General features: G+C 44.8%; 1 protein-coding gene across 1 annotated transcript; it reads right to left on the bottom strand.

The window, feature by feature from the left end:
- Positions 1–773: 773 nt before the first annotated feature.
- LOC308476480 (keratin, type I cytoskeletal 18-like) lies at positions 774–10939 on the bottom strand. The gene is made up of 8 exons (XM_081004100.1): positions 10381–10939; positions 8311–8393; positions 6910–7066; positions 4939–5103; positions 4040–4165; positions 2605–2825; positions 1511–1539; positions 774–948 (listed from the first exon to the last, which is right to left on the bottom strand). Exons 1-8 carry the CDS (start codon positions 10762–10764, stop codon positions 851–853), a joined length of 1263 nt encoding a protein of 420 aa, XP_080860226.1. The 5' UTR covers positions 10765–10939; the 3' UTR covers positions 774–850.
- Positions 10940–11016: the final 77 nt, after the last annotated feature.

The raw sequence follows: 11016 nt of genomic DNA, 5'->3' as shown, positions 1-11016 counted from the left end.
CATTTTTAGATGTGCATTATTAATTTATTCTTGTACAAATTCAGAAAAGGCATATGGGAAAGGCTATAAATAAGATGCCCAGACTTTTCAGCAGCTTCTGGCTAATGTGTGACAGACTCACTTGAAAAGAAAATTTTATAGTTTGAAAGGAAGGGGGAAATGACCCTGGCAGATTAAGAGCAGCAATGTTTTCTTTTGAATTTTAATTTCTCCTCTTCCTAGGATCAGGATAATTTCTGGGCATGGGAAGGGTCAAGTCTGCTGATTTCACTCCCCATTCTTTTAGCAAATACAGGTCTGTCAATACTCCTAATGGAGAATTCTGCTGATACACCGCTAGGGCTGTATTCTCATGAGAGGTGATGTGTGTGAAATGTGATTTGAGGACTCTAGTAGGTCATGTAGCAAGCCTGTGTTGCCAAGGTTTAAGTAGTCAATGAGAAAGTCTACCATAGTGTTTGACAGTTCTGATGGCATAGGCCCTCACTGCTGGTACTTCTTTTCAGAGGACTGTTGCTTCCCCACCACATCAGAAGTATAAAATCCCTTCTGCTTTCAGCTTTTCAGGAATTAGTAAATGTGCACTTGCCTGCTCTCCATTGCTGCCATATGGGGCTCTAGCCTGGTAGATGAGGGACAGCAGCACTTGTTCACTCTAATGCTAATGTGGTTTATGCAGGGTCCAACCTCTGTATTCCAGGTTGTCTTTTAATATAGATTTTGACTAATCACAGTAAGCTGTGCAAGCAAATGTCATGACAGAATGTCCAGAGTTGCTAAACATTGTTTCTTTTATTCAGCAGTAAAAGGAACTTGATACAGGGATTAGCAAACACCACACCGGACAAGCCTACTGAATCACTTCCTCAGATCTCTGAGTCACCACTCGCCCATCCACAATTTCTTGTGTGGTGACCACCACCTTCTTAATGGTCTGTCTCCTGGTGTCTGCAAAAGAGGAATAAAGAGTAACTGGTTAGAGTGCGAAGCCTAGGATGGACTCGGGAGACGAGATCAAAAACTTGTTTTTTTAAAAAAAAGAAAAAAGCCTGAAGACTGCCTTTTGACGCTGCTAAATGCAACCTCCACCTTGAGGACACCTGTGCAGCTTTCAATTGAGACTGCAACTGCTGCTTGTCAATGAGAAACAGGGCTGGTTCCTAGGGTATACACTGGTAAATATGAGTTCAGGCTTTGTATGTGTGCATTACATCCTCCGATGCATAAAACTGACTTCCTGAAGATACTTGGGTACAGCCAACTGGCTTGATACAGCACTGTGCTTGGAGCCCCTGTGCATGTTGAACAATTTACTCAGTTTAGCGTTTTTCACACCAAGCCACAGCCAAAAGAGTCCTGTTGGTAGAAAAGCAAACAACAAAGCCTGGGAGAGTGTTTGAACTGTGAGGCCGGGAGATCAACAAGCAGGTTTCAGGCAGACAGAGACATGCAGAAGCAAGCAGCACTGTGCTAAGTAATGTCTACTGCTACATCATAGAGGAGAACTTACCTGCTTTGCCTGAGTTCTGCAACTCCCCTCTGAAAATACAAAACATGGCAGCCGTTTGTTTGCTTCATCCTAGGATGATTTGCTTACTGTGAGGGCTTCCTGCTACAGATTTGCTTACACACCTGTGCCACCGAACACATTGCGTTAGCTTCTACAGCCATATTTCCCATCTGCTGCCATGTTTCCTCCAAAGTCAGTGGGGTTACTCAAGGGACTTAAATGATTGTTCGCAACCTTTCTATCACTCGTAGCCTGACAAAAACGAGGCTGCCAGCATCAGATGCCATGAAGGCTCCTGCATCTTTAGTAATGGTTTTAGAGACAAAATTTCACTAGTAGACACCTTGTCACATCACATGGCTACAATGATAAGAGAAACAGCACCAGTGGGTTTTCCCCTTTATGCTGTTCTGAAAGATGCAAGCGTCTTCCCAGTCTATACCTGAAAACCACCTGTCTTAGCTAATGGTCTCCCCAATTCATGAAAAAGCAGAAACTGAGTTGGCTCCTCTGTCCCACAAGGCAGTCAGCTCAGAGACAGCTAAGTCAGTCATGTACTGGTTTCATCTCTAGCTATATAACTGAAGGTTGTGAGGGTTCAGACCTAGTTAGGATGCAGATTTACTTAATCTTTTACTACCCTGATTGAGGGAAGAACAGCAAACCACAAATGATTATAAAGAAAAGAGGATAGAATTATTAACCTTGTAACTTGATGCTATGCCCAATGTGAAGGTAGCTCCTGGTATATTTTTATTAGGAAGCAAGTATTTTCAGATACATGCAGCGCTAGAAAAATTATGTCCTATGGATAGATACATCACACAGAATTTTGACTGGATGGAGTGGCTGGCAAACTAGCAGATGTAGATTTCTGAAAACCTGCCCCCCTACCAATGTCATATTGTGAATCAAACTTGGTAGCATGGATCATACAGAAAAACCAACCAGGGAGCCAGGAATGGCTGCAGCTTCCTGTCAAATGTAGGTTGGGGAAGCGAAAGTGAGCCTGGTGGAAGAACTCCAGGGACATTCAACAGGCATATGACCAAGAAGTACAAGGAAGGAAGTCAGGGGGCATAACCCTTTGTTACCTGTCTGTTGCCCCCTCGATCAAGCTACGGTAGTGTTCAATCTCGTTCTCTAGCTTGGTCTTGAGGTCTAGCAGGGCCTCATAGTCTCGGGCCTGGCTCTCCAAGTCAGCGCGGCAGGCTGCCAGCTCATCTTGCAGCTTGGCAATGATATGGTTGAGATTGGTCATTTCATTTTGATAGTGCTCTCCTGTGTTCTTCAAGGTATTCTCCAGCGTGTCTATCTGCATCACAAAACGGTTTCGGCTTATGCAGTGAACAAAATTTGATACCCTAACTTTTATACAGAATTAGGCATATAGCATCAACAAAAATGAGTGAATATTGGCCAGGACTCCACAAATTCTGTAAGAGCAGCTCTCTTAGTTTAATTAGTTTTAGATTTGTTCTTTCAACACTAGTACCCTCACGTGTGTTGACTCACAAAAAACAGCTTCTGAAGCTGAGCAGAGCTTTAAGAGTACCGTAGATTTCAGCATATAAGACGACTTTTTAACCCCAGAAAAGAGGTTAAAAAGTCGGGGGTCGTCTTATACGCCGGGTATGGCTGCAGTGGGTAGCGAGCTCTGCTCCGTGCCGGGAGGAAGCTGCCCAGCGATGCTAAGCCAGCTTGGAGCAAAAGTGTGTGTCCTTTCTTACAGCAGCATCTGTCACTCCTGGAGCCCAGCAACCACAGGTGTGAGGAGCCTGGACTGACTCAACTTGCATAGGGTGCAGTGGCTGTCCCAGAAAATGGATATGGATCACTGGTCCAGCACTCCTTAGCTAGCCGGCTGCCCTCTGATGTGAAGGACCACGAGCCATTGCTAGTGTTGAAGTCAGGTCAGTTTGTATTCATAGAATGGGGGTGAGCAGGGTCATCACAACGTCTCTCTTTAGCAACAACAGATTTCAAGCCAGCTCTTCCTCACTTCACTCCAAGTTGATTGTTCATAATAAAGGTATTTTGCTTTGAGGGGCAGTTCCTTTAATTCTAAGTTCAACCCTTAGCTGTGCATTCTGATGTAACAGACCTCTTATTTGATGGATTTCATCTCTGAGGAAAAACTGTATCTAGAGTCACTGGGGTGTATTGGTTACAAGTGCTGAATTAAGACCCTGGGTGGCCTTGGGCCAGTTCCCAACTCTCAACCTAACCTACCCCACAGGGTTATTGTGAGAATAAAATGGGGAGGTAGGAAGAGCCATGGATGCCAGATTGAGCTCTTTGCAAGGAAGATGGGGTAGGACTGTAATAATAAATGAATAATTTTGATACGCAGATGATTGACAAAGAGCACGACAGAAGACGACACTCCTGCTATAAAATAAGTAGTGGTACTTCTTCACTGTCTGTTGCATGCTTATAATTTGCAGGAAGAAGTTATTCACTGCTCAGGAGAGCCTCTTATGGCCTATACTGGGAATTGGGAAGGAAAGAGGGCACCCCTCGTCTTACCATTTTCTGCAGAGTCTGGCGTTCAATCTCTATTCCCTGGAGCTGCCGACGAAGCTCTGTCAACTCGCTTTTGGCTTCTTCCAGCGCCTGGGCATGCACATCTGCTTCTTGAGACATGGAGTCAAACTGCAAGGGCGAACAGTAATGGCAAAGGGAAGTTAGAGTGGGGCAGAGAGCCATGCTCCCTCCTAGGGATGCAGCAATCTTGTTGGTTTCCCACAGTTTTTCAATTTTCCAATCATCAGTTCTCCACATTTCCATGTCATTTTGTGATTATTGTTTTTTAAAGGTCCCCGTGAAAAAAATTGATCAGCATTTTAATGAGTTTCTCCTGATACACACGTTTGTAGGCAAGTATACTCATTTTTGTATACTCGTTTTTGCACAGCAGCCTCCCCAAATACAATGATTTTTGGTACGTTCTTTCCACTGCTACCTGCCATTGAATGCATACTTTACTTTAGTACAGTGGAACCTTGGTTGTCGAACATAATCCATTCGGGAAGACCGTTCAGCTTCTGAAACGTTTGACAACCGAGGTTCAATGGGCGATCGGCAAATTCCATTGCGAAAATGGAGAAATGCGCCTCGGAAGCCATTTGACTTCCGAGGCACGTTCAAAAACAAGCATTCGCTTCCAGGTTTTCGGCGTTCGGGTTGCGAATTGTTTGGCTTCCGAGACGCTGGAAAACCGAGGTTCCACTGTATATGCATTCCTGCTTGGCTGGAGAATGGCATTCCAAAATTCAGAGAAGTGTGAATTCTGAACAGTGGCTGGGTTTCAAGTTTGCATATTGTTTTGGGGGGGGAAGTGAATTAGGTAGATTTGCCTTTAAATGTGAACTCAACCCATTTTCTGTCCCGTCCCTGCTCTTCCCCTTCCCTAGCTCCCTCCTCACCTTGGTTTTGTACAAGTCCTCAGCCTCGGAACGGCTCTGCTCAGCCATTTTCTCATACTGGTTGCGGATCTCAGCGATGGTCTCGCTCAGGTCATGTTTCTGTGGATTATCCACCTGCACTGTTATGTCAGATTTGGCGATCAGAGCATTGAGGGCCTCTACTTCCTGCAGACCATGCAGAAAGGGAGAAAGCCTGTTAGGGGGCAGAGGTCAATATGGCCTTTGGGGGGAAGCATTTGTCTCCACAGAGAAGCCTGAAGTATATGTACACTTTCCTATTGTTTACTAATGTCTCATCTCCCTTCTATTTTAAGAGTTTAAATCGTAAGTACCACACTGCCAGGTGTCCCCACACATTTTTCTCAGAACATGCTTCCAAGGGATCTAGAGGATGTAGTGGTTAAGAGTGGTAGACTCGTAATCTGGTGAACCGGGTTCATGTCTCTGCTCCTCCACATGCAGCTGCTGGGTGACCTTGGGCCAGTCACACTTCCCTGAGGTCTCTCAGCCCCACTCACCTCACAGAGTGTTTGTTGTGGGGGAGGAAGGGAAAGAAGATTGTTAACTGCTTTGAGACTCCTTAGGGTAGTGATAAAGCGGGATATCAAATCCAAACTCTTCTTCGTCTTCTTCTTTTTATATTGGAATTTTGTGTTGTGAAAAGAAAAGCCCTGAGATTGATGGATAAAAGGTGGTATACTACTACTACTACTACTACTACTACTACTAATACCAATAATATTACTATTAATAGTAATAATAGCATTATGTCTGCAGCGTGAGATATCTCTCAGCTGTATCTGTTGTAACAATGGATGCTAGTCTGGACTTTTTACATGGTTTATTACTGCAGATCATGGCATCAGTGCAGCTGTCATAGCTTTACTATAAAATATACCCCTTAACAAATTATGCACGACTCTGGTACCAGCTCCTACCTTAGACATGACCTAATAGGGGTAGCAGACAGTTTTACTGTAAAGATCAGCATACTGATCTCTAGTTTCCAGAAAAGTTTAATCATCACCCTCCCATAAGGAGGAATTGGATTTCACATGGGCAACAAAATCTTCTTTCAAAAGTAAATTATTCAGGAAATAAAAAAATTCCTTCCTGTAGCACCTTAAAGACCAACTAAGTTAGTTCTTGGTATAAGCTTTCGTGTGCATGCACACGAAAGCTTATACCAAGAACTAACTTAGTTGGTCTTTAAGGTGCTACAGGAAGGAATTTTTTTATTTCGACTATGGCAGACCAACACGGCTACCCATCTGTAACTTATTCAGGAAATGTATGGGTAACTTGTTGGTTATCCCCAACTAATGTTGTGACCACTCAGTTTCAAACTTATCTCAGGACACAATGGCAAACTTGCAGGAAATAAACAATGCTTCAAAGGGTTTAAGGTGTCAGATTATTCACTCACTCAGTTGGCTCAAAATAGTATTTGAACCCCAGATTTTCAGTGGTTAGGTAGCTCACACAACAGGCCCTCCTTTTTGCTCTACAATCTCAAGGATCATCCTCGTGCTTTGCTTAATCACAGCTTGGGGGAGAGATACTATTGGCTTGTTGACATAGGATCCTGAAGGGGAGATCTTAACTCTCACGGAAGGTACAGTTATCTATCCCTGACTTGTGCTCCACTTATGACCAGATCAGGTGTACTCACTCTCCATGTTTAGGTAAGGCCTTTATTTTACCCTCATAATTAAGGTGTGTATGAACCGTAGGGCTTGTTGTCTGCATAGTTGTAGCCTGAAGCAGCATCTTTCATTCCATGTAAGCTTTCTTTATTCCTCGGGGGGGGGGGTGTCATTATTGGCTATAAGGTTAAGGGCAAGCATATATTTACTATGGACACACATACTGACTCCATGGGAAATATTCCAATCCTCTCAGAGCTGTGTGTTGAATACCTGGGGCTAGACACACAGGTGGGTTCAGACGCAGCTCTCGCCATACTGTTACCTCATGGTGGCTTTTGCGCAAGTGAGCCAGCTCCTCTCTGAGGGACTCCAGTTCCCCTTCCAACTTCAAGCGGGAATAGTTGGTGTCATCGATCATTTTGCGCAACCCGTGTGTGTCCTTTTGCACGCTGTCACACATAGCCTGCTCTGCATCCAGTCTGGAAGAAGGGAAGGAGGAAACAAGAAACAAATGAACAAACAAGTTGCAAGGCTGAAACCAAGTGCAAGTAATGGAACAGACTTTCACTTAACCTTTCAGACCCGGGTGTAAATCATGCTCAGGTATTTTCCCAGACCACCTCCACATTTGGGGGTGAGGGTTAACATGATTTAAATATTGATATTAGTATTTTAATATATTAATCTATTTTCATGGCCATTGGGATATAGCTGGTACTCTGTTGTCTCTTCTGGCTCTGGTCTGAGTGTAGGATTAGATGCATGTCTCTCTCAAAAATTTAGCAGCAGCTTTTCAAACCTTTCTATATATAAAGAAGGCTCACGGGTTCACATAGTCATATGGCTTATATGTGTATGTTTTAAAACAAATGTTAAATTTCTATCCCATCATTCAGCTATGAAATCTCAAAGCAGTTCATGTGATAAAAGCCAACTACAAAGAATAAAAACACCAATCAATCAATATAAAACTGACAAGGAACAAGAATCCAACAAAGACCACTCCCCTCCTATTGAGTCAGACCACTGGTCCATTTAGCAACACTGGCTGTCAGCAACTTCCTGGTGTTTTAAGCAGGAGACATTCCTAGCCCCTCCCTGGAGATGCCAGGGAGTGAACCTGGGACATGGTGGCTCCAAGCCACATATAATCAAATTTACAGAATTTATCGTGAGGTGTAGCATACCTGAAGAAAGAGATGAGTAAATAAGGTGTGCAGGAAGAATGTCAGGACTGGAGGTCATGAATAGAGGTCCCAAGGAACAGACAATTAGCCATGTATAGAACAGAGATTCTATCCTCATGACCCAGGTATCATTTACAGGCAATGCAATCATAAGGACTAGAAACATTAACAAATTTGCAGTTGTGTGTCAAATATTAATTTCAATGTAGAACCTCAAGAACTGCGCTAGTAAAATTCCTCCACAAAAAGTAACATGCGCTAAAAGTGTGATAGTTAACACTGAAGAGTGTTAAATTAATTGATTAGAAAGTGAGAATGTTTCACTTTGAACCTGTGAGAAAGCAACATTTTCAAGGGATCCCAGTTTTTATTTTTGAATCTTCTTTGGCATATGGAATTCAACACGCAAACACCCCAAGAGACTTCATTGTGATTTCTCCTCACATTTAGGTGTCTGGAGTAGAATTATACACTCTTTCCACAGGCCTGCTTTTATGGGACAGTTTTTGTAAAGGTTTGTAAACAAAACAACTTACTTATGCTTGAAGTCATCAGCTGCCAACCTGGCATTATCGATTTGCAGAAGCAGCTTAACATTGTCCAAATTGAGGTCTTCCACCTGACATGGGAAGGAGCAGTTGTATATCAGTAATGCATGTACAACACAATCCTATGCAAAAATCCCACCGTGTTCAAATTGGTTTGCATCAATCCCATATTCTCGGCTCCTGTTGAAAATCAGCTGGACCTAGAGGGTTGCAGCCTGAATAATCAAATGTATTTGCAAAACAAATGAACATATTTGTTTTCAAATGCATGGCAGACATGTTCTTTGAACCATTGCATTTGGTTATACAAAATTAAAATAGGAACTGATGGCTGCAATGTTTGCTCTGTGCTATCCAGAGCAGGCCATTTATGAGACTCCATTGTGTTGATGTGTAACTTGTTGGTAATGAAAATCTGAATGACTGAATCTTCAATTCAGTGTTCCTGTTCTGTCATATACCACTACATCAATAAGATGTGTTGTTGTTTTTTCTCTACAGGCTGGGTGTATCCTAGTTGGATCATGTTCCATGTGATTCCCTGTCAAACGTTGTGTTCCAGGAGCGCCCTTCCTCCTTTTTCTTTTAAACTGATGTGAACCACTTTGGGAGTCAATGTCTGAACAGTGGGATAAGAACATAATAACTCAACACACAAACTACCCCTCATTTTGAGCCACTCTAGTGCATTATGGGTGGACTAGCCCTTGCAAACCACCTATAAAAAGCTGATGAGCTGCTAGCCAATGCTCAGCTCTGGGAAATTTCCTATGAATGAATCTACCTGGTTAGATGCTGCACATCTCAGCACCTTTCAACCCTGGTGTTACAAGAACATGCTGAAAACCAGTTGGGCAGAAAGGTAGATTCCACTAGGTGGTCAAACAGGTAATCCAAGGATATTAGCCTGAAAAGAAAGCTACACCTACCAAACCAAGGGCTTGGATTTCCAGCTACACTCAGCTTTTCGAATATGAGCTTACAACAGGGAAACAATTGGAGTTGTATGCCTCACTATGAAACCAGCTGTGCTTTCTTTTTTGGGGGGGGGGAGGCAGGTGTTAGAAAGGGGAGGATTAGGTGATTTTTTCCAAGGAAGTTATTACATCCCCACATTTTGTCTGGATCCTCCTTTGTTTGGACATGCAAGCATCCCGTACAAGGAAGAAAAGAAAGTCTATCAAGAAGGGGTTTTATTTCCATACAATTCTTACAGAAAGGGAGTGGGGGAATAAGCTTGTATTTTTAACCAGACTGTTGCTAAACTGTCAAGAGAAAACAGGATCAAAAAGTTATATGGGTGTGGAGAGGGTGCTTGGTTGCTTTCTGGAAAAGCTGGGAAAACATTTAGACTGCACACGCGCGCACACAACACTTTATTCTAGAATCCAAAGTGCATCTCCTCCAATTTAGTATTTAGCAATTCCATATGCTTTTCATTGGTGTTTATATGGATTATGGCAATACCATGTACATGAAGTGCTCTGTGGCACTTTTAAAACACTGGAAGATAGGAAAATAATATATCCATATTGCAAATAGGTTTAGGGCTGAGTCTGGCTCCTTTGCCCCAGTTCTCCTCCAGTTCTGCTTTCCACCATTCTCTCTTGGCCTTCAACCTGTATTAGGTCAATGTGTCCCCTTGGCCACTGACTCTACTCGCCCAGTTTCTGACCTTTCCACCCATGCCTTTATCGTTTGCGCTTGCCCTCTTGCTCATTTGCCTGAATCGCCTGGATTTACAAACACTCGGGCAGCAAACACTCGGGCAGCAAAACGCTAGCAATACACGCTTTCCAGCGAGTTCCATTGAACATAGTGGGAAAGAAAACGTGCGTGGAACGAACCGTGGCCTTGGTGGGCGTAGCTGTGTTGGGGTCCTATGAAGTGCTGGAATGATCTGCAGATAACCATCCGTACCTGGAGATGGAGAATCACCTGAAAGGTGCTCTAGTATCCTCTCTCGCCAAGCCCACCAGCGTTTTGCGTCCCCACCGCTCGCATCCCTTTCCCACCTGCCAGGTGTTTCACCCCGTCCCTTTCAGTCGCGCCCCTCACCTGCTTGCGCAGCTCGGCCAGGGGCCTTTCGCAGGCTTCCCAGTCTTTCTGGCCGATGGCGCCGGCCTTGCGCGCTCGGATGGCGGCGATCTCCTCCTCCAGAGCTCGGTTGGCCACCTCCAGCCCGCGCACCCGCTGCAGGTAGCCGGCCAGGCGCTCGTTCAAGCCCTGCAGCGCCTCCTGCTGCCGGCCCGGGCCCAGCCAGGCGGGAGCCACATCCGCGCTGGCCCGCGCCGCCGGGAGCGCCGCGTGCAGCCGGGACAACGAAAACCAGGAGTCCGAACCGCTGGAGCTGCCGCGCACGGAGCCCGCGGAAGAAGCCGGATAGAAGCGCCCCGAGGCCGCCGACAGGGAGCCGCTGCGCGGACGAGAATAAAACGACATCGCGCCACCTGGAGCGCTGGGCGCCCGCACCGGCCCGTTATATCCTCCAGGATGCTCATTTGCATGCCCAGGTAGCGGCCAGCCAATGGGAGAGAGCCTAGCTGCCACATTGGTAGAAGAGAATCCGTTTGCATAAGCCTCCTTTGTTTGCACGAAGGATTGTTTTTTTTTTGGGGGGGGGGGGCTTTGGCACAAACTTTGGGCAGCCTTTCAGGCGCTCGTCTTGGACCGCCGTAATAATCTCAAATATGG

This window comes from Podarcis pityusensis (assembly GCF_964106645.2).
Source record: "Podarcis pityusensis genome assembly, chromosome: 1".
NCBI classification, from domain to species: domain Eukaryota; kingdom Metazoa; phylum Chordata; class Lepidosauria; order Squamata; family Lacertidae; genus Podarcis; species Podarcis pityusensis.
Note: the sequence above shows the minus strand (reverse complement) of the source record. Positions and strands in the feature narration are given on the sequence as shown.

What these genes read in the sequence shown, in the direction of transcription:
- LOC308476480 (XM_081004100.1), bottom strand. Translation starts at nt 10,764, where the DNA reads ATGTCGTTTTATTCTCGTCCGCGCAGCGGCTCCCTGTCGGCGGCCTCG. An exon ending in GCCAGACTCTGCAGAAAATG is followed by an intron (nt 2,826 to 4,039) that starts GTAAGACGAGGG and finishes TTTGTGATGCAG; the next exon opens with ATAGACACGCTGGAGAATAC. An exon ending in ATCGAGGGGGCAACAGACAG is followed by an intron (nt 1,540 to 2,604) that starts GTAACAAAGGGT and finishes TTGTATTTTCAG; the next exon opens with AGGGGAGTTGCAGAACTCAG.